This window comes from Pipistrellus kuhlii, unplaced genomic scaffold, assembly GCF_014108245.1.
Source record: "Pipistrellus kuhlii isolate mPipKuh1 unplaced genomic scaffold, mPipKuh1.p scaffold_m20_p_2, whole genome shotgun sequence".
Classification (NCBI taxonomy): domain Eukaryota; kingdom Metazoa; phylum Chordata; class Mammalia; order Chiroptera; family Vespertilionidae; genus Pipistrellus; species Pipistrellus kuhlii.
Window position 1 is genome coordinate 189099042 of NW_023425515.1, and position 24208 is coordinate 189123249.

Genomic DNA, 24208 nt, shown 5'->3' on the forward strand with positions numbered 1-24208 from the left:
AACAAAAAAACAAAAAAAACAAAAAAAAAAACCTATACCTTATTTTACTTCTATTTTTCCCAGAGGACAAAATTCTGGTCTCTAGAAAAATAGTTCTTCTATTATGACCCCATTTATCACATTGTTGTTTGGAATTCAGAAATTTAGAAACATCTTAAATATTTATTGGCAGAGAAAAGCCTAAGTAATGGGGTAGAATCATGATCTAACACACATGTGTCAAACACAAGGCCCGCGGGCCAAATCCGTCCCGCCAGGCCTTGCAATGTGGCCCGCACCGCGCTGTCATCACTGCACTCTGCTGCGTTTCCATCACAATGACAGTTTATGACTGTTCAGTAAACCATTTGGCCCGCAATTTAGGCTGGATTTTAGATTTTGGCCCCTTCTCTGATTGAGTTCGACACCCCTAATCTAACACTCTATGCCAATGATTTTCAAACAGTGTGCTGCAAGAATTTTTAAAACAATATCTGATAGTCAGGGACACTGATCTCTTCTCCTTTAGATTGTCAAATTTTTAAAAATGACAAAATTCCCTGGCTAGTGTTGCTAAATGGTTAGAGTGTTGGCCCAATCACTGAAGAGTGGAGGGTTTAGCCAAAACCGGTTTGGCTCAGTGGATAGAGCGAAGGTCTGCGAAAGGTCCCAGGTTTTATTCCAGTCAAGAGCATGTATTAATACATTGGTTGCGGGCACATCCCTAATGGGGGGTGTGCAGGAGGCAGCTGGTCAATGTATCCCTCTCATCGATGTTTCTAACTCTCTATCCCTCTTCCTCCTTCCTCTCTGTGAAAAAAATCAATAAAATATATATTTTTTTAAAAAGAGTGGAGGGTTTGATCCCTGGCCCCAGTTGGGGCGTCTATGGTAAACAACCAATTGACATGTCTCTCTCCCTTCCCTGCCTCCCACTCTCTAAAAATCAATGGGAAAAAATATCCTCAGTAAGGACTAACAACAAAAATGACATTGTTTTGTCAGATCAACAAAAATTCTACCCTTTGGTGTGCTGCAGAATTTAGTAATCAGCTTATGTGTGTCCTGAGATGGAGAGGGTTGAAAATCGCTGTGCCAGACCTGCGGCGCAGGTGCCTGGCAGCTCCATGCCTCAGCGAGGATAACCCTCACAAAAATAATGAGGGTGGAGAAAGCAAGTTGGTGATACGAGTTGGAAACATACACAACAATGCTCTATCTTGATTATGGCTACATACACCTAAAATAAGAATGGCGGGAAAATAGACGTGTTTCCAGTGAAATGCACCCTGCTCAGAGGAATGATCCCCCGGGGAAGGGGAATATGAAGAGCTGATGTCAGAAGGGCCCATATGTGCAAGTTTTTATTTAGAAAAAAACTAAACAATTTATAGAGAACATGGTAGGGTTTGTTTGAGCTCAATGGTGGCTATATGGGGCTTTGTTATTCTATGTTTCTCAGTGTGTTTGAAATATTCAATGATTAGAAAAAGGTTCTTATTTTCCATAGCCGGAGAGACTGTCTTTGCGCTTTGGTTGAGCTGATAGGGAGGCAACTGATCTTAACAGACGACACGTGAACAGAACAAAGGCGAGGAGAGCAAGTCCAACCACCTGCATGGCTGTTTTGGGGTGTTTCTGGCATTTTTTAATGCTGTAATTTCAGGCAGCTGTTTCTTCCCTTGCAAAATGGGGACCATCTCCATTTTGCCAACTTCACCGGGATGTGTGTGTAGATGAGCCCTGAGAACTGTAGGGACATTGGGGTAATTGCTGCTCATGCTGGAGCAGTTCCTGTGTTTTCCGACAGGCACTGCCCATCCATTATTTACTTTATGGCTGATGACAGAGCTATGATGTGCGTATTGTTTTCTACATTGTTCCACGTAAAACATTGCAAGCTCAGAAACAGATGGCTGCCCCGTGCCTCTCCTTCCAGACCAGGCTTTTCGAAGATGCAGAGGTAGCCTCGGTGCCGGCTCCAGGTGACTCCGATGAGAGTGGATGGAGCTGTTCCCCAGACTCCCATCCCCGTGGCAGCGCTGATGCTTCCCAGCCCTGTCCTGCGGGGAGCGCCCCAGGAACACTGTTTACACCTGGCATAGCTGAGCTGTTCCCTTAGGTCTGTGGGACCAGGTGGATGTGGTTTGGCTTCTGCTGGGACAGTCACGCTTTCTGGATCGCCTCGTGGAAGAAACCACGGCCCCAAAAGCTCACAGTTGACTCATCTGGGGATTTCAGCTGTAAAATAACAGGAGAGGATGTGGGGCCTGGCCTTTTCCATGACACATCACTGCTTATGAACCGTGCTCTCAGGGGTCCTGATATCTGGCAAATTCAACAATCGGATGTAACATACTGAGTATTCGGGGTTTTTTGTTTTTTAAATATATTTTTATTGATTTCAGAGAGGAAGAGGGAGAGAGACATCAATGATGAGAATAACCGATTGGCTGCCTCCTGTGCACCCCACATTGGGGATCAAGCCCACAACCCATGCAGATGCCCTGACAGGAAATCAAACCGTGGCCTCCTGGTCCATAGGTTAACGTTCAACCACTGAGCCACGCCGGCTGGACAACATACTGAATATTTGTTATGAGAAAAGCCTGATTCTCCAAGCTCTCCTGTTCCTAGCATCCAACTTGTGTGAGAGGGGATGGATAGGATTGGCAGGGAGTTGACCCAGGGAGTGGCACTGGAATTCTTCTGGAGCAGCGTAGGTGGGGGTGGGAGGAGCAGACGGGTGACAGAGGCGGAGAGAGACAGATTCTGGCCACTGCAGTCTCCAGCCCAGCAGAGCATTTGTGGCCGAGGACCAAGGAGCAGTGAGCTGTCCCAGGAACAGGAATCTGGAACACGCTCCCAGACCCACAGGCAGCTGGAACACCCTTCACCAGGGCAGTACCTCCTGTTCTTGTGTAACCCAGCCCAGCACACCTGAGGACAGGTCCCCAGGGCTAAAGGGCAGGAGGAGGTGTAGCTAGCTGCTCCCTCACCTGACTCCCCTCTGGTGCAGAGAAATCAGGAGCCAGGCCAAACTTTCTAAAACGTGTGGGGATCAGAGCAGGCAAAGGAAGTCCCACAGCGCCACTTGTCTGCTTGGCCTTCACCTCTCTACTTAGGCAGATCCCTGGGCGAAAGGCATAGTTCCATTTTTTCCCGTGGTTGTACTTCCAATCACCATTTATAATTCGCTCCCAACGGAGTCAGGAGAAAGGTGTTGACATAACTTACCAGTTTTTCTGGAAATGTTCTTCAGTGGGGCCCGACTCCATCGAGATCTCCAATCAAAGCTCTGACTCAGTGTTATACTCAATCATCTGTTTTATTTCAAACACGTCCACACTGCATTGAGCATCAACACAGACGTGACTTAGAAACCCACAGCCCGGTCCCAGCAGGTGATGGGTCCAGTGTACGACTCGGGATGGACCGTTATCGTTCACAGTGAAAGGAAAAAAGAAAGAAAAAATGAAAGGGACATTATTCCCAACGCCTGTTTGGGAATCTGAGTGACAGAACAGGAGGGTTGTGAGCTCAGAAGGCTCTTCTTAGACCCTTTCTCTCAAGCAAAGGTGATGTTGAACATGGAACCCGGGCTGATGACCAGCTGGACTTAGGCAATGGAAGGGCACACTGTTTATAATAACGTCCACACGTTACTGGGGGGGAAAAAAAGGGTGGGGATGGGGGTGGGAAAGGGAACAGCTGCGATAATAGTTTACTTTTTCCTGTTTGATGAGCTTGTGCAAGTTTATAGGATATAAGATCTGCACAAACACAGTCACGACGGAGCATCTGCTAAGTGTAAAGACTTTCTGTTTAGGAAAAAGCCTTCAGCTGGCCCCTGGGAAGCAATGTGCTGAACTGAGCGGTGGCCGCACAGAACAGCAGCTTGGGCACCTTGATTCTGATTTTTCAACTATGAACCCACAGAAGTATGAGGGATCTCATGAAGACCGGGAGTATCTTCTGTTTTTAAGTCCAGCTGCTTAAAAAAAAAAAAAAAAAAAATCAACATTTTATAAGATGATTCCCTCAAAGGCAGGAAGGGAATGTCAGAAACCCGGCAGGTTCTGGCTCCCATGCCAGAGACTTCCTTCTGTTTGGGAAGCCCTGTGGCTCTTGGTGTCTGGGATAGGTGAGCCTCTGGCACCGCCAGGCCTCCAGCAGCCTCCTGAGCCACCATCAGGGCTGAGGTCTCCATAGTCTAGATCAGCGGTCGCCAACCTTTTGGACCTCACGGACCACCAGTGGTCCATGGACCACCGGTTGGTGACCACTGGTCTAGATCAAAACAGCCAATCTGAAGATCCTACATCATGGGGATGAGAAGGCCACCCCCTTAGCACTGGCTCCCCAGCATCTGAGGGAAGCAGAGGGTCAAGTAGGAGTTAACCTTTGAGTCATCAAGTCATCCCTGGAAAAGAGGGGAAAGCAAGCCTGGAGGCTACCCCATAGCTCGTTAGCTTGTTGTGAGATTGACAGATTGCTCCAGTTGAGATGCTTCCACTTGATGATTCACACCACATCGGGCTTTAAAGATAGACCAAACCAGACCAGAATGTGTACATTTCAACAGATCAGAAATTGCAAAATGCTGATGCCATTTACTAACACAGCACTAGACCCAAGAACTCCGCTGGTATAAATATTTCCAGATTCCTTTGCATTTTAACAATAACAGAGAACGGTTAGAACAAGGGCATGGTTCCGGCATCTGCCGTCGATGGAGTTACATTGAGTGACAAATCAATCTATAGAGCGTGCTCCATTTCCTGTGCATTTTGTTTTTTAAAAGTCATCTTTTCCAAAACTTATATGTTAAAAAAAAAAATCTCAAAAGACAAAATATTTAGAGGAGCAAGTCTTGTGGATGGATGCTCGTTCCTGCGGTTACTCTTGGCAGGCGGAGGGATCACCATGGATTCTGAGTGGGGAGCCAGGCATTTCCATGGGTCATCTTCTCCCATGTGTTCAGGGGCAGTGGAGGTCGGAAAGTCTTTTTTAAACACGTTGGCAGAAGGGCACAATCCTTCAGCTCTTTAGGGCCTGTGAAAACAAAGAGAGAGGTGATGGTCACTCCTTTTACTGGCACTGGGAACAGGAAGCCATGAGTCATGTGCTTATTGTCCTTCTAAGTCACCCAATTCTGGAAACTTGCGCTCTTCTTTCTCAACCATTCTTCCACCATGACTGGGTCCCACAGAGCCAGGGTCCTATTCCTGGGCATCTCCAAATACGTAATACAAAGCAATTGTGAATCGTGTCTCCCAAACCCCCAGATCCATGGCATCTGTCCTCCTAAGACTTCTAGTCACACATCATCTTCCCAACAGAAATACAAAAAAGGTTTCCTCTGGCTATGAATTCGAATGTTCTGAATTCTTGGGGAATTTTAACAAAGAGGAAGAATCCCTTCTCCTCAGTAGCCAATGCTAGGAGTACACTACCATGTGTGGGTGTGTCCAGGGCAGGATGGAGGGAGGGACACCATCTCAGCAGAATTCCTCAGCACTATGAGACCTGGCCCCACAGCAGATGGTCTTCTGGAAACCTCCCACCTCTGATGATCGGGAGCAGGGTGATGAGGTGTCAAGTTCAAACTTGGTTTGGGTTTTCTCTCAAGTCGTTAGTTGGAAGATTAAGACAAGAGGTCAAGTTTGGTCAGAGTTCAATGGAAATCAACCATAGAGTCACCTCTGGCTATGACTCTCTTTTCTTAGGAGCACGTAAGGCCCACGTACACACTTGTTCTTCTGGGGAAACTTCAGATGTAGGGCTTCTGGAGGCCAGGGCTTTTGACTTTGACCTTCATTTAAAGGTTTCCATTAGCTCAAAGGTCAGAGCTCTAGAAGTGACTACCTTCACTCATCTATCACATGGAGGTAGGTGGTTTACTTACGAGTACCTTCCCGACATTTTTCGCACAGCCACAATGGTGATCACAGCAATGAATCCAATGCCTAGTAAGGCACCAGCTATGATTCCAATCAGGGTCCCAGTCGAAAAGCCATCTGAATGAGAGGGAAGAAACCATGAGCCCAGATAAACAGTACACCTGCCATACAATGTGCCATCCACAGCACCACTGCCCTACTGTAGATAGAAATAATGCTCCATGCTGTTTCTCCTGTATCCAGTGGAAGCTGTTTTAGAAGAGGAGAAACTCTGGACTACTCTATTTTCAACTAATGAATGGCAAGATTTCTGGCTCTCAAGATTGATGAAGTATACCATTCATACAGTGTGGATTCACAGTTAATCATTGGGTAGCGTTTGTGCACAGCTATTAAGTTTGCCCCCATTTTCACTCTTAATAACAATAAATAACAATAAACCGTGATTCATTCTCCACAGATATCATTAAGTGAATAGACTCATTTGTGGTTTGATTATTTTCAAATTCAGGTAATTCCATTTTCTCTCTTAAAAGAAGTTTGAAATCTGTTTCTTGGAGGGTTGACTTGCTGACTCCAATCCAGATGTAGTTCATCACAAAGACTAGGTTCACAGAAACCCCCCACTTTTTAAAAAAATCTGAAAAGAATATTTTAATACCCAGACCTAGCTTACCTTTTGTACCTGTTGTATGTGTGTCTCCTGTAAAGAGAAATTATTAGGATTTAATAACTGTAATTTAACAATTGGCAAAAGATGAGTTTACCCTAAGAGGAAGGTAGCAAAACACAAGCAAAGAAGATAATTTCTTAAATAAATTGGATCAGGGGATTTTTAGGCAAGCTTTGACATGATCCTGTCTTCAAAACTATTATTACTGAATTTATGAACACTTTTTTTTTTTTTAATAAATCTTTTTTTTAAAATATATTTTATTGATTTTATACAGAGAGGAAGGGAGAGAGATAGAGAGTTAGAAACATCAATGAGAGAGAGTCATCGATCAGCTGCCTCTTGCACACTCCCCACTGGGGATATGCCCGCAACCAAGGTACATGCCCTTGACCGGAATCGAACCCGGGACCCTTCAGTCCCCAAGCCGACGCTCTATCCATTGAGCCAAACCAGTCCCGGCTGAATTTATGAACACTTCTTCATACCTATGGGTCCAAAGTACTTTTGTGTACATTACTTTTCTGCTATCAACTCAACGCAACTGGCCCTCAGAGATCTTAAATAATGATTAGAAAGTTTCAGAGTTTAGGGTAACAAAGAATTTAAGGCTGTTGATTCTTGGTCCAATATCAAGGTCATGGAAAACCTACCCACCGTTTTTGAAGAATTTTCATTTTGAGAGCAATATGCTCTAGTTTTGGAAGATGTGACCAAGACTGAGATTTTTCCTTTGATATTAACTCCCTGACTTTTTTTTTTTTTTTTTTAGTAGCAAAATTCACATCTTACAGGGCAGTAGCAACATGCCCAGCTCATTTTTAATGAAAGAATACATACTTTGTATTCATGCCTCTGTGATTTTAGGATTTCTACCTGCAGCTAAACCTAGTTCAATAGTTGCAATGTGAATATTTTCATTTACCTATCATGTGGGTATCAGTTATTTACTTATAAGTATCTTCCTGAAAGTAAATAAGAAAAATGGTGAATTTCAGATAATTTTATACAATTCCTATTTAAAATTAAAGGTGTTTTGTTTTTCTCTCCCACTAACCTCTCTGTAGAGTAGGGGTGTCAAACTCAATCAGAGAAGGGGCCAAAATCTAAAATCCAGCCTAAATCGCGGGCCGAATGGTTTACTGAACAGTCATAAACTGTCATTGTGATGGAAACGCAGCAGAGTGCAGTGATGACAGTGCGGTGCGGGCCACATTGCAAGGCCTGGCGGGACGGATTTGGCCCGCGGGCCTTGTGTTTGACACATGTGCTGTAGAGAGTCCTTAACTCCTCGGGGGGGAGGGTGGGTATTTGTTTATCTAGTTTGCAGATGGAGAAAAGTCAAGGTGCCTTGACTCATGATACAATGGGGAGAAGTGAACCAATCAGGCCCTTCCCTACAACCTTAGCTCACACCTTGCAAAATGCAGATACCTAAGAACGTGTTTTTTTTTCCCCCAAATATATATTTTATTGATTTTTTTTTCAGAGAGGAAAGGAGAGGGATAGAAAGTTAAAAACATCAATCAGCTGCCTCATGCACACCCCCTACTGGGGATGTGCCCACAACCAAAGTACATGCCCTTGACTGGAATCAAATCTGGGACCCTTTAGTCTGCAGGCTGATGCTCTATCCACTGAGCTAAACCAGTCAGGGTCCCAAGAACGTTCTTAATGAAAGATGAAACCAGCCGTCCATCATCTGCAAAATGCTTGCTTTCCCTAATGGTTGGGTTGGAAAAAGCTATCCTTTTGTCTCTGGAAAGACACTTTTTCAAGTGGGCCTCAGGGTAGGTAGGAGTCTCCTTGCTTGAGGTGAACCTAGGCTCGGAAGCACTCACACGGAGCTCAAGTAGATGGTGTTATCCCACCATAAACATGTTTTGGAGGCTGCTGGGCCTGAGTCCTGCCCAGAACAGCATCGTCAACTCAACTCCTCAAATGTCATCCTCAGCTGTTAAATACCGGCAGAAACCCCTCTAATTGTTTGCTTATCATGTCTTAACATGGTGGCTGCCAATTTCAACCTCAGAACATGCCATCATCACCATCAATGACACCATGAGTTAGGAAATACCAAGAATAACGTTTATGGAAGATTCCTTACTAAATTAGAACGTATTAGTTCTGTTCTCCCCAGCTCCCTTGCAATTACACGGTTGTGATCATAAAATGTGTTGTAAATGTGAACATCATCACACTTGGGCGTTTCGTGGGAAAGACATCTGCTGCCTAATGAAATGACCTCTTAAGAAACCCAATTGCTTAAAATTACATTCTAACTCATGTAAAAATTTCCTGGGACACTGAAACATGAAGAAGTGTGCTGTTAGTCACAGGTTTGGTGACAGGGTGGGGCAGGGAACACTACCAAAGAGTAACAGGTGTGGTTTTGTTTTTTTTTAAGGATTAGGAGAGGTATCCTGGCATGACACAAAGAACACTCAACTTGGAAGATTCCATCTTCTGCTGCCCCTTAGCTGTTAACAATTTCTTTATTTTCTTCTTGTTTGTGTTTTTGTAAATCCTCGCCCGAGGATATTTTTCCATTGATTTTTAAAGAGAGTGGAAAGGAGAAGGAGACAGAAAGAGAAAGAGAGAAATATAGATCTGAGAGAGACACATCAATTAGTTGCCTCCCCCACACACCCCAACCAAGGCTGGGATTGAGTCTGTAACCAAGGTACATGCCCTTGACCAGAATTGAACCAGGGACCCTTCAGTTCACAGCCGATGCTCTATCCACTGAGCCAAACCAGGTAAGCTGTTAACCAGATAATGTTCCATTTCTTTAGCATTTTTGGGTTACCTTTAAGCTTTATTTTCAAAGCACTTTCAGGAAGTTTCCCCCTCCCCGTATTGTGGTAAAATATACATAACACAGAATTTACCCTCTTCATAATTTCTGTGTACAATTCAATGGTAGAAAGTACATTCATATTGTTGTGCCATCATCACCAACATCCATCTCCAGAACTCATCTCACAACACTAACATTATGTACTCATTAAACAATAACTCCCCACTGCTTCCTCCCCAACCCCAGACGCCCACCCTTCTACTTTCTGTCTCTGTGACTCTGACTGTTTTGTGTAGTGTATCTCATCTAAGTGGGATCATACATCATCTTCCTTTTGGTGACTAGCTTATTCTAATTAGCATAATGTCCCAATGTTTACCCATTTGTACTAGGTGTCAATTTTATTCCTTTTACAGGCTGAACAATATTCCATTGTATGTATTCAAGGTGCCTTGATTTTGTTTATCCATTCATCTGTCAATAAATTCCACATTTCAGCTACAGTAAATAATGTTGCTATGAATGTAGTGTACAAATATAAAGGTTTTTTGTTTTTTTTAAATCCTCACCTGAGGACATGTTTCTATAGAGGAAGAAAGGAAGGGAGAGAGAGAGAGAGTGAGAGAAAGAAACATCATTGGTTGTCTCCTGTAATGCCCCACCCAACTGAGAATTGAACCTGAAACCTGGATAAATGCCCGGATCTGGAATTGAACTGCCATCTTTCAGTGTATGAGACAATTCTCCAACTAACTGAGCCACACCAGCCAGGGCTAAAGCATTTTTTAAAAATCCTCAGAAGTGCTATACATTTTATAAAACCAGATTGGCTTTGGGTCTAGAAATGTATATTGATACTAAAGAATAACTTTCTACTCCTAATTGGTTTGGCTCAGGGGATAGAGAGTCAGCCTGCAGACTCCAGGGTCCTAGGTTTGATTCCGGTCAAGGGCATGTACCTTGGTTGAGTCACATCCCCAGTAGGGGGTGTGCAGGAGGCAGTTGATCCATGTTTTTCTCTCATCGATGTTTCTAACTCTCTATTGCTCTTCCTCTCTGTAAAAAATCAATAAAATATATTTGAGGGGAAAAAAAGAATAACTTTCTAGGTGTTCAGATGTACATTTGGTTTGAGGAACCAGTGTACTAGGCAAAGTCTTTGTGTTTCCTTTCATTTAAAGATGGAAATACCTAACACTTGTTCTCAAGGCAGAGAACTCTGTTCAGCAGTCCCATTTTATAGATAAAATGATTTATACAAATTAGCTCAAGTTAGTGATCACACATTACAGTTATGGCTAGTTCCTTTTCTCGTTCACCCCTATATACTACAAAATGAGGGCATATTAAAAAAAAAAAAAAAAGGACTTAATTACTTTTTTAAAAAGCTCTAGAAATAGGAAGCTATTTCTTTCTATTGCTGAGTTGTAATGCAATGATCTGTCCTTGTTTTTGTCAGGGATGGTCCAAACCTCATAATCATGGCAATGACCCAATGTTCTCCTCTCTAGATTCTCTCCAAGATGTTCCACTCATAAAGCTGCAGGTGTCAACAGTGTTATCACAGTACAAGCCCGAATCCTGGTAAGAAAAGATTCTTGCTCCGTGGGTACGGACATGAATTCCATATAAGATGGTAAACAGTACTATAGTACCCATGGATATTTACATAGGTTGGCTGAGTTTTATGCTTTTAGGCAAACACACAAAGTTCTTAGTGTAGCATTCTACCCACTTATGGTCAGCATCACGACACCAGTAGCTACTCATCTTGTCCTGGTGGGAGTATCATCATTTGTTCTCAAGGCAGAGAACTCTGTTCAACAGCCCAATAAATCAAATTGGATTTAACAACCCCAATACATTGAGTTCTGAAACTATCACATAAAGCTTGGTTTGGAATTCACTCTTGCATTCCAAAAATATGCCCTGCCGATGATTACACTTGGGTCATGGTTTCTGGAGGGTAATGACTGCAAAACCAGTTCAATCCGTGTTGGGGTGACCGGGCTTCTTACCTCTGGGATGACTAGAGGCCTCATTCAAGGCTGTGGTGCTTGAGGCTCCTTCTGGGGGGTGGCTTGTGCTCTCTGTCGTTGGCAGGTCCTCTATAGGAATGTCTGTGTGCTTGGCATTGGTGGGCACCTATTGGAGACGTAAATGAAGCAAAACAGAAATATAACATCATGTTTTAAAATATATACTTGGTCTTATAACAGAAAACAAGACAGTAGATCATTGAGTTACGTCGGACATTCTTTCCTACGTCACGACATAACACGATTTTTGCCATAAGTCGGGACCCCCCCTACATAAGCACCCATGTCACTCACATGGAGCGCATACACAGCAGTAATGAAGTGAAAGAGTAAAAATAATTTAAAAGAAAGATTACACTTCCTGACCTTTATTTGTGGTAAATAAATAAAGCCATATGTACATATGTCGAAATGGCGGAACTTTTTTTTTTTTTTTAATAAATAAATGGGAGATGGTGATGTAACCACGAAATGACATACATCAAATCTGATGTAACCGGAGGACTGTCTGGATATGGTGATGGCATAAATATATAAAATATGTGTTGTCATAAATTTAAAGTGGAAACCAGAAAGCACACCAACAGATTAACGGGGACAGGAATAAAAGCATGCCTCCAGAAAGGAATACCGAGTGTTTACTTCCATGGGTCTTAATTCTTCAGAAAATACATGATCACCGAGTTTACTTCTTCCTCTCCCTTGAATTTGAATGGCATTTCCTTCCTGCAATATTTTGGGGCATACATTACGTTGTATCATACTTTAATGCCCCCCTCTCCCAATAAGAGCAATAGCTAACCTTTTTAAAACATAATATGTGCCAGCTCCTTTAAATACCTCATTTACTGTACACACACACACACACACACACACATAGTTCTCAACCCTGGGGATAGTCTTAAACAGGAGCTGGCATATTTTTCTGTAGAAGGCCAAATGGTAAATATTTTCTCTGTTGTGACCAACTACTCAGCTCTGCTCTTAGGGTATGAAAGCAGCCTGAGATGACTCTCAGCTGAATGGGCACTGCTGTGTTCCGGTAAAACTTTACTGACAAGAACAGGGTGTGGGCCCAATCTGGTGAGTAGTTTGCTGTCCTCTGGCTGAGAGTCACTCCTGGGAGGTGGAGAAGGGATTCCTTTAGGCCCCTTTGAGATAATGAGTGAACTTAAGAATCAGGAGAAAAAAATCAACCATGGACCGATCAGGGGAGTATTCAAAGCAGAGAAAACAGAAACCTAAGTTGGAGTAAGTCCAAAGGTCAGAAGGGCCAACATGGCTGAAATAGAGAACTCGAGAGGGACAGTGGGCAAAGGCCTCTATCCCATCACTGCATTAAGCCCCTCATGGGTGGAAGGTGTGGCCTATATCCCTTCTTAGTGCCTCCCAGAGCCTGGCATCTGGTCTTGCCCATGGCAATGGCTTAAGATATGCATGAGCTGGTTAAAGGTCTTTAGGGTGGGAATGTGTCAGTTGGAACTCCACATAGTCTACACCGGTACCGTCTGTGGGTGGCTTATTACCAGTCACAGTATGACAGGAAGTTGTGAATATCTATCTAGAAACGTTTATAGCAATCCAAGACGTGTTTTGTATTGACACGTGGGCTATAGTAGACTGGACATCCATAAACCGACCTCCTTACCAGTTTAAGAAGCCCTGATATAGACACTGGGAGCACCTGTGATCAGCACACCAGTGACATGCCAGCTGGGTGAAACTGGAAAGTCATTTTTGTTGCAAGCCATGTGACAACTCCTTTGTATGCTCCCACTGATCACATATATACATATATAAATATATCTATACATATATGTCCTTGCATGTCATTGCATGCTTACCAACCAAATTCCTCTCTTCCTGGGACACTCACCTGACTTGTGGAGTCAGCAGGCTTATGGGACTGTCTACTGGTAGCTGGGGTCATCGTACTGTCATCCACACCTGGGGTCACCATGCTACTTGGGGTCGTAACATCATCTTCTGGCAGGACTGTGCTGGCTGAAAAAGAAAGACCGAGTCAGGGCTCATGGTGGATGGGGTGAGAACAGACCTAACGGGCTGACCATAATGAGATGATTTTTCCCCATTCCTTTTTGGGATTTGTTGTTACATTTCCTGCTTAGCACAAACCATTCTCCTTGCTGCACCGCTGGCACATATGACGGCCTGGTTGTCACCATTGCCCAGGAAAGGAGGGTGGAAAGAGAAAAGGCTGAAGCAGCCAGCCCCTCCTGAATATCCCCTTGGGGCGGACTGTACCCCCTTCCTTTCTGGTACTATTTCAGATGATGAAGTAATGTATTCAGGTTACTGGAATATCATGTAGACCTGGAAAAACTCTAAATTATAGGCACCTCGGGAGAGTTCCAAAACCATGTTGCAGGCTCTATCTCCAACCTACGGAATCAGAAATGTCCAAAAGGCAGGGTCTCCATCTTTCCAAAGTCAGGTTGGCTCTCCATTTAACTTTGAGACTGCTGCCCACCTGACTGATTAGCATCGGCCTGGACCACTGACCTCAGAGATTACATAGAGTTCAACATCCCATCTTATAAGGAGTTAGGCTAGTGTCTGCAGGGGAAGGTCAGCAACACACTTAAGGATGCCAGCGACAACTACGCGAGCTCTCCGTGCACCAAGAGCTACGCTACCGAGAAACCTCACTGGCCCGGGCCCTGGCTCTCCTGCATGAACCCTGGGTGAATGAATGACCCTGTTGTGCCAAAGAAAAGGTTTCTGGAGGAGCAGGGGATGGCAAATTCTAAAACCAGGCAGAGAACAGATAACTTCAGTGGCCTCTTCTCCAACCTGTATCCAAACGACCTGAGCTCATCACGGCCAAGCCGGAGCTCCATCTCAACTCACCAGATAAGCCTTTCGCTGGTTAAAAATCTGACTCATTGGCCACGGGCTCCCTCCGCAGACTCAGAGGGGCTCTGGAAATCCCGTGACTAAGTACAGTTGCAAAATAAGGGAGCACACGCGTCCCAAGAGCAGGGAGGAGGGCTTGATGTAATTAAAGAGCAGATGTTTGTAACCAGGCCATGCTGGAGCCAGCCAGCAGCCCATCCTTGCTTTAAGATTTCTATTCCTCCTGAGGCTTCTCACCGACCCAGCCTCAGGCCCCGCTAATAAATATTTGATCACAGCGTCTTTGCTGATGCAGAGGGAGAGCGCCTCTAGAACAAACAAACCCAATTGTTCTCTCTGCAACTAGGCCTACCTTATTTTTCGGACCATAAGACGCTACAGACCATAAGACGCACCAATTTTTAGAGAAGGGAAATGAAGAAAAAAAGATTCTGAAACAAATAGTGTCCTAAAATATTTTATGTGCATTAAAACCCAACATCACAGTCATAAACACATATAATCAGCCCTGTAAAGTAAACAGCAGCATTTAGAACCATTTGAGAGCCGGGCAAGCACACAGAGACCACACAGAGCCGGGCAAGTAAAAAAACTTTTTTTTTAAAGTATAGGTGTAGGCTATATTTGGACCATAAGACGCAGGGACTTTTTCCCCCCACTTCTGGGGGGGAAAAAGTGCGTCTTATGGTCCGAAAAATACGGTACTCAGTGCTGCCGGTCAATCTCTCTGGATGAACTTGAGTATATGCATTTTTCATCTGGGTGTCAAATAACTGAATCATAAGCAATAACTGAATAATAACTCAGTGCGTGCAAATGGTTGGTCTTCCCTCTGAGCCATTTGCTGGGTGGAGGAGGGGTGGGGCAGTGATTGGTCCCCATGAGGATTTAGGCCTGTGCTGTAGGCAGATGTTGAATATATTAATGGGTTCTCAGGGAGGAAATATCCCTTTGCCTGGCAAGCAGTCCTTGTTAAACACACACACATACACACAACTAAATGTGCTATTTTCTTTTCTTCCTCCCTTGCTTTGAGTTCAATTAACAAGTCATCAATGTAAAAAAAATGTTTCCCGGCGCCGCTCAGCAAAATCATGTACTGGGGCATCCTCTAACTTCAAAAGAAACAAACTACCCTTGCTTTAAAAGAGGGAAAAAAAATAGTACTGAATGAAGCTGGTCTGAATTCTTTCGTAGAAAGTTCAGTTCATTGAAAGCGGAACGATAAAAATTCCTCCTGCTTCTTTCCTACGGTTGGCCCGCAGCGGCCGGCACTAAAACCGCTCTGAATGGACAAAGGGCGTTTTTATGAATGACACTCCTGATTAAGAAGCATGTCCTCTTTGTCTCTCGGCCCTGGCATTCTCTCGGCTCCATGGGAAAGTTGAGCTTCACAAGAGATCCTCAGCTGTCTCTCTCCTTCGGCTGGCGGAAGGCCTGCCTGTGTGTCCCGTTCCCCCAGCCGGCATTTGCCATCCTTTTCCCTTGAATGTTAAAATTCAAAGCACGTGTGGATGCCTAGGCCCTCCAATCCTTCTTCCTTTCTGAGACACATGCGCACACAGGCAACACACACACACACACACACACACACACTGTTTACATAGGTGCAGAGGAGACTGCAATTACAGGGCCGGCCGGGAGCAGTGTGCCCTCATGCTCACGTGAAGGAACGCCTTTCCTGTCACACCCAGCCTCCCCCAGCCTCCCCCCGCCATGGCACAGAACCAATGGAAGTTCCCAAATGCGGTAGCAACCCATCCATTTACTTAGGAATATTTTTGTGTGTGATGTTCTTTAAAAAACTAGGCCAAACGTTTATACCGCCTATGAGAAGACGGTGTGGATAAATCAATTTCACCTTAAGGTTCTTACATTTGAGGGCAAACAAGAAGCAAAGAGATGCTTCATGGTAGAAAAGTTGCTAATTGTGAATCATTATAATCTTGGCATTAAAGAATGATTCTATGTCTATGTATGGGATGGCATTTCTTTTCTTTTTCTTTTTTTTAAATATATTTCATTGATTTTTTTACAGAGAGGAAGGGAGAGGGATAGAGAGCTAGAAACATCGATGAGAGAGAAACATTGACCAGTTGCCTCCTGCACATCCCCCACCAGGGATGTGCCCGCAACCAATGTATATGCCCTTGACTGGAATTGAACCTGGGACCTTTCAGTCTGCAGACCGACGCTCTATCCACTGAGTCAAATCTGTTTCAGCGGCATTTCTTTTAAAATACCTCAGAATTTAAATGCAATGACAAATCACGCTGTTATTGTCACGGTTTGCAGTATCCCCAATGCTTGATAAAAATCTTTGAAGAAGTGCTTCCAAACCTCTGCTTTTACTGACATTTATTTGATTAGCAGTGGTGAGCTGCTGGCCATCAGAAATATCTTTAAAACATTTTTTCTCTTATGGTATTGTTTTTTTTTTAATATATAGTTTTGTAGATTTTTAAAAATATATATTTTATTGATTTTTTACAGAGAGGAAAGGAGAGGGATAGAGAGTTAGAAACATGGATGAGAGAGAAATATCGACCAGTTGCCTCCTACATACCTCCTACTGGGAATGTGCCTGAAACCAAGGTACATGCCCTTGACTGGAATCAAACCTGGGACCTTTCAGTCCACAGGCCGATGCTCCATCATTTGAATTCTTTTGGAAGTGGCATCACCTGAGTCCAAGAGGCCACTCTGGGTGCTGTGTGAACGGAGTGTGGGTTTGGGGGATGATGCTGGGGCCAGATGGGAACAGGGGGTCGCTGAGGCTATTGATATTTCTGTCATCCAGGCATCACCAGAGCACTGATGAAAAAGAAGTAAAGAACTGGACACGTGGTGGCTGGGAAGTGTCTGAAGTATTACCCAGCAATAATGAGAAAGTGATACAAAACCTCAGAGCCAAGAACTCGTTTTCCCACCTGCCACAGCTCTGTTGGTAACCACATTTCACTGGACCTACGAGGGAAGTAGGATGTTCCTACATGATGCTACGTCCTCTAACGGACTCCCCTGTTTTATTCGGAGCCGCAAAAGTCCCGCACATAAGTTTAGGCAAAGAGCTTCTGTCGGGTCCTTCCCACGTGAGGGAGACCTCCCTGCCGTCCCCTTTCTGTGGACCCGAAGCTTCAGGATGGGAAGGCTTGGGAGCCGCTTGGACAGTGTTTTATCTTGAGGAGGGAAGGTGATTTAAAAATAAGGAACCCACAGGGTTTTCAGAGAAAACCTGCAGTGTTAGCCCATTGAGGCATCCTGCCTGCTGCCTGGTGATGTCTGGCACCTTGAAGCGGCTCCAGCGTCTAGAATAATACACAATACGCCTTTGAAGATGGTTGACTGCATGGCCTGGGAGTGGCTTTTGTGGCCATTGAAAGCAGACTTTCTCTCTCTTTTTTTTTTCTTACGACATCCTAGGAAGTTCTGGTTTTCCCCCGTAGGAGCCTTAATAAACATTGAATCCTAGCATCCCCCGCAGTTACATTCGGGGTGAGTAATGCTGCGGGGAGGAGTACCAAAACATCTATCTGAAAACCAAACATAAAAACGCTCACGGCTCGTCCTTCATCCAGACACAGGCTTTGGCGCATTATTTCTCCACCCTGTTTCAATACTGTGCTCAGAAGCCTGAAAATCCACCCCCCTCACCCCCCTCACCCCCCCACACACACACCTGGAGAAAGACGCCAAACCCCAACATTTTCCAGGCCCCTGAGGACCCCCCACGGGTACAACCCTCCGCCTCAATCCCCAGCTTCCACTTTAGCTGCTGATCACCGTGCCGTGGGTTCTGTGACGGGCAGGAAGGTGTCGACTCTGCTTTTATTGACCACATCTTTCGAGTTGTTTCTCGGGTCCAGCAGGCTGCCCGCCTCCTCCCCTGTGCGGATGCCTTTCTTTGAAATATTGGAAGCCACTCCCGGACCCAGAGCTGTGTGCCGGACCCTCAGCTCCCGGCAGACTGCGGGTTGTGGTCCATGTGATCCCTGATGTGGCCGATGGGTTTCCCCTCCACCCTCGCCCTCGCCATGGCTCCCGGAGATGGCTGGCTGGATCAAAGGCTTGGCCATGGAAAAGCCTAGGCCACTGCGAGAAGGCTTGGCCCTGCTTCTCGGGGTCCCACAGCAATGGCGCTCACTCAGCCTTCCTTCGGGCGGCAAAGGCCTACCTAAGCCCGCACTGTCCGCAGGCCCGGGGCCTGGCACCATGGTTCGTCCTTCACAGACGTTTACTCAGCAACTGGCTGAAAGAGCACACCTCCAGCCAAGAGGAAAAGTTCTTTTCAATGACCCCTTAGAGCAGGGCTGGGGAACCTTTTTCTCTGCCAAGGGCTCTTTGGATATTTATAACAAGCATCATACAGAATGATCAACTTAAAAACGAGCCTGCTATATTTGGTCAAACATTTAATGAACTCACCCCTAATGCCTTGGCAGGGCCAGGCCAAATGATTTCAGGGTCTCATACTCCTGTGGACTGGACTTTGCCCACACCTGCCTTATCTATAATATTAAAAGGGTAATATGCTAATTAGACTGGACATCATTCCGGACGTCCTTCCCGGACAAAGGCGGGACCGGAGTGAAGCCCAGGTCGTGGATGCCTGTCGGTGACTGGAGGGAAGCCGGGGGTCCTGGGTGCCAGAATAGCTGGGGGAAGGAAGGCCTACTCTTTTTTTTAAAGAATTTTTTTAATGAGTTTATTTGAGCCAAAACTGTCGACAATTGCTGGGAAGCAAAACCTCAATGGATTGAGATAATGCTCTGAAAAGGAAGGCCTACTCTTGCATGAATTTCATGCATCGGGCCTCTAGTCTATAATGATAATATGCTAATTAGACCAGACGTCCTTCCAGATGATCTTCTGGATGAAGCCAGGGCTGCAAGGGAAGCCCGGGTCCCAGAAGGCTTAGTCTTACACAAATTGTGTGCACCGGGCCTCTAGTATGATAATATTCCTGCCACTGTCCACTGTGCTTCACCCAGGAGTTGTTAGTACCTCCCCCAGGTAAAGAGACAGCGTGGCGGGCCTGGTCAGCATGGCTCTGTGATTGAGTGTTACCTATGAACTGGGAGGTCATGGTTTAATTCCTGGTCGGGACACATGCCCAGGATTCACTTGTTATTTCAATGGCAGGGACTCTCACTGAGTCACTGGCAGGGGAGGGCATTTGGTCTCTAAGGCATGGACACCAGGCCTGCTGACCACATCCATTCTCTCTCCTTTGTGATGGGGTGAAAAGAACTAAGACCTACTGTGTGCCTTCATGAGTCTTGGCAATTAATGTCCAGGACCATCTGTTATATTTTAAGAACAGCTGCTACCGTGTTTCCCCGAAAATAAGACATCCTCCGAAAATAAGACCTACTTACAGGTTTTTCTTCTGAGTGAAATATAAGGCATCCCCTCGAAAATAAGCCCCCCCCCCCCAGGCTAAACATGAGAGATTTGGTCCACTGATTCTGAAAGAAATGGAGTCACAAGAAATTCACCAGGAAATTCAGGAATTGGATTGTTATGATGATGTTCCAGAAGATGATGACATGATTGTCATTGAATAAATGAGTAAATTCTTGATACTGTAGGATTCACAGTTTGTCTGGTTTGTGTTGACAATTACCGTAATACCGTACCGTATACAGGTAATAAATTTCCTTCATTTTCATTTAACAATAAATGTGTACCGTATTCTTCTTCATGGAAAAAGAAGACATCCCCTGAAAATAAAACCTAGCGCATCTTTGGGAGCAAAAATTAATATAAGACACTGTCTTATTTTCGGAGAAACAGGGTATTTATGAAATTTACAAGAGAATAGCCAAAAACATCGTGCCAAGCACCCTCGCATCATCTCTACAAAAGCCTTGCAAGGGAATACCATCCTCATGTTGAGGGTGAGGATGATGAGGCTGAGGGTAAACCACCCATGTAGCCAGCCAGTGGTGATGCTGAGATTGGACACCAGCCTCTGCCAGACTCCAAAACCCTGCTTTAACCACTGCAACACCACCTTCAAAAGTGTCGGTCACTTTTCCGCAGATTCCTCTCATCCAATTCCTCTCTACCCCCTATAGAAAGGGCTGGAGTAGAACTGGAGCAGCCCTGATGGTGGGCTATGGATGCCAAGGGCACCAGCTGGTTCACCTTTCAGTTCCATCCAAACCCTTCCTCCTAGTCTACCTAAACCAGGTAAAGTACCTCTTCCTTCAGATCCCTCCCCAGGGGCCAGGAGAAAGTACGATCCTCTAAACTGGTCTAGGACTAGATAACACGGGCACCCACTGTTTTCTCCCCACTAGCATCCATGAGCTACTTGTGGGCTACGTTCCCTTCTGCTATGTGCTCAGGGCCCTGTGAGCTAAGTGAATGAATACATGAATAGTCACCCTTTTCATGACTCCTGGAGGTGAATCAACTTAGCCACGCACCCCCAGTCACAATCAAGGCTCAGCACTCCTCCGAGGTTAAAACGAGAGGCTGTTGGTGGTAACCTCAACCGAGATTACTCAACCTGGGGGGAGATTTCTCTCTTGACCAAGAGCGGAGTGTTCTCGGTAAGAGGAAATGAATTCACAGCCTGTCGCCTGCAGTCAACACCTCTGTAAGAACTTTTCTGGAGTCACGTACAAAGGAGTGCTCAGTGCTTGAGGAACCGAATGACAAAGCCTGCTTTAGAAGCGCTGCCCCGGGCCCTGGCAGAGCATCCCTCCGGTGGACTTCTGGGAAAACACTGGCCATCTGCTGGGAAACTGAGCCTCTGCTTGACTCACGGCTGTCAGCTGAGCAGGCCCTGGTTTTGCAAGAGTGGGCGAAGGAGCCCGTTTGGATCTGACCTCACTGTCCACCCAGACGGTCCAGCTGTGAGCCCAGGAGGACGAGGCCCTGCAGGAATGTGCAGAATGTGCTGCATGTGTTTCCAAGAGCTGCCTGTGGCCTTGACCCTAAGCCTGGCTTGGGAGAGTGAAGCGTGCGGCAGTAGGTTTGTAAAAAAATAAATGTTCTTAGCTAGGGGGATCTCTCCGCCTCTGCAGTGGTCGGCAAACTCACTTGTCAACAGAGCCAGATATCAACAGTACAACGATTGCAATTTCTTTAGAGAGCCAAATTTTTTAAACTTCAACTTCTCCTAATGCCACTTTTTCAAAATAGACTCGCCCAGGCAGTGGTATTTTGTGGAAGAGCCACACTCAATGGGCCAAAGAGCCGCATGTGGCTTGCGAGCCACAGTTTGCCGACCACGGCCCTAGCATCTCTTCCCCCTTGATCTCATCAATGGGAAATTCAGGCCGCAAACTTTGTCTCCAGAGCATATTTCTGATGTCCGTTGAGTTTAGTGTCTCCCCAGGTACCCATCAGACACATTAAATTGGATGTCTCAGTAACCCTAACCCTAACCCTAACCCTAACCCTAACCCTCAGTGCCTCACTGTGTCTATGACAGAGTGTATGCACTCCTGCTCCTTCTCAGCCAATTGGTTCCTAACCTCTCATCCCTCCTCCCTGAGTTCTATCATGTGCTTTCTTGTCATTCTTGCCCAAAGGCTTGGGTCACTGAGTTTCTTCCCGCCCCCGCTTGCCACATGTTTACTATGTACCAACCATGTGTTCTTTGAAGTGGTAAAGATGGATGACATGGGTCCATGGGTCCTCCTCTCTTCTTTAAAGGGCAAGAGGTACACAAATAAGGAAAATATAGGAGAAAGACTAGCCACAGCAATCTTGGAAAAGAACACAGTAAGACTCACACGTCCTGATTTCAACAGTTATTACAAAGCTATCTAATCAAGATACTTTAATGCTGGCATAAGAATAGATGTATAGATGAAGGAATAGAATGAAGACTCCAGAAATAAACCCCTATATATTACAGTTAACTCCAAATGAATCGGAGGCCTAAATGTAGGAGCTAAAATAATGCAACTGTTGGAAGAAAGCATAAGAGTAAATCTTGGTAGCCTTAGATTAGGCAATCTTCCTAAGCAACAAAAGGACAAAAAAATAGATAACTTGGACTTCATAAAAACTTTAAAATTTTATGCTTCAATTGATACTACCAAGAGATTGAAAAGGTGCATGGCTCAGTAGTTGAGCTTTGACCTATGAACCAGGAGGTTATGGTTTGATTCCTGGTTAGGGCACATGCCCAGGTTGTGAGTTCAATTCCCAGGGTGGGGCATGCAGGACGCAGCCAATCAATGATCCTCTCTCATCATTGATGTTTCTATCTCTCTCTCCCTCTCCCTTATTCTCTAAAATCAATAAAAATAGATTTAAAAAAAAGAGAGAGATTGAAAAGACAACCCACAGAATGGAAGGAATATTTGCAATTCATGCATCTGATAAAGAGCTAGGGTCTAGATTTTGGTTATACAAAGAATCCTATGTAATAAAAGGCTGATATGCAAATAGATCAAACGGCAGAACAACCAGTTGCTATGACGTGTGCTGAGCACCAGGGTGTGCACGAGGAACATAGCTAGTGTCAGCAGCAGGCAGCAGAGTGTGGAACATGGCAGGTGTCAGCCACAGCAGGATGGTGGAGCAGGTGATCAGGGGCACCAGATGAAAGCGGGGTGCCAGTCACAGTCATGGGGCAAGCCTCTGGTGGTTACTGAAAATTCTTTGCTCTCATGTGCCGCAGTCCTGCCCAGCACTCATACTTGTTACTGGCACTCGCCCCGATCCCCGATCGCTTGATGCCATCAGCAGGTGCAAGTGGTGGCTGCTGGCCCTGATCGCCCTTCAGGGTTTCTCTACTTCCCCCTGCTCCTGAGGGGCAATTGGGGCAGCAGCCATTGCTCTCACCCACTGATGGCACTGGCCCACTCTCACCTGCTGCTGGTGCCGGCCTCAATTGCTCTGTGCCACCAGTGGGTGCGAGCTGGGCCAGTGCCATCAGCATGTGGGAGCGGCAATGGTGGAGCAGGGCTGCTGGCAGACAGGAGACCAGGGCTGGTGTAGGAAGAGCCAGGTAGGGGCCTGGAGGATGGGCCAAGACCTGTCCCTGTGCCCACTGCAGCATATTGGCCCACAGTTCCTTTTGAGGTGCACAAATTTATGCACTGGGTCCCTAGTTCAACAATAAGATGACAACCCAATTTTAAGAGGAAAAAAGAATATGAATAGACACTTCTCAAAAGAAGATATACAAATGGCCAATAAACACATGAAAAGATGTTCAGCATCATGAGGCATTAAGGAAATGCAAATCAGAAAATAGCTAGTATTAGCCAAGACCGGTTTGGCTCAATGGATAGAGCGTCGACTTGGGGACTGAAGGGTCCCGGGTTTGATTCCGGTCAAGGGCATGTACATGAGTTGTGGGCATATCCCCAGTGGGGGGTGTGCAAGAGGCACCTGATCGATGACTCTCTCTCATCGATGTTTCTAACTCTCTATCTCTCTCCCTTCCTCTCTGTACAAAATCAATAAAATATATTTAAAAAAGAAAAAAAAAAGAAAATAGCTAGTATTAAAAACAAACACAAAATAACAAGAGTTGGCAAGGATATAAAGAAATCAGAACCCCTTTTGTATTGTTGGTAGGGATGTAAAATGATGCAACCACTTTGGAAAACAGTTGGCAATTCCTCAAAATGTTAAACACAGGGTTACCATAGGACCCAGCCATTCCCCTCCCAGAGAAATGAAAACATGAACTCACAAAGACCTGTCCATGAATGTTCACAGCAGCTTCACTTCGAATAGCCCCCAACTGGAAACAACCCAAATGTCCATCAATTGGTGAATGGATAAACGAAATGTTTTATATCCATACTAGAGGCCCAGTGCACAAAATTCATGCATTTGGGGCCATGGGGGTTCCTCAGCCTGGGTTGTGAGAGGGCGCAGGCCAGGTTGAGGGACCCCAGTGGTGCATGATCAGGGCTGAGAGGGACACGGGAGGTTGGCCAGCTGGGGAGGGACCACG

At 45.3% G+C, this 24208-nt stretch overlaps 1 protein-coding gene across 3 annotated transcripts in view; it reads right to left on the reverse strand.

The window, feature by feature from the left end:
- Positions 1 to 3288: 3288 nt before the first annotated feature.
- PDPN (podoplanin) overlaps positions 3289 to 24208 on the reverse strand; it is a 28082-nt gene continuing 7162 nt past the window's right edge. The window contains exons 2-6 of one of the 3 annotated variants that reach the window (XM_045585190.1): positions 13271 to 13400; positions 11374 to 11500; positions 6559 to 6585; positions 5888 to 5999; positions 3289 to 5034 (exon numbers count right to left, since the gene is read on the reverse strand). In XM_045585190.1, coding sequence (XP_045441146.1) covers positions 5028 to 5034; positions 5888 to 5999; positions 6559 to 6585; positions 11374 to 11500; positions 13271 to 13400 — 403 coding nt within the window. In that variant the 3' untranslated portion in view covers positions 3289 to 5027. The remainder of the gene's footprint in view (positions 5035 to 5887; positions 6000 to 6558; positions 6586 to 11373; positions 11501 to 13270; positions 13401 to 24208) is intronic. The other 2 variants (XM_036446485.2, XM_036446483.2) reach the window with 2 other exon arrangements.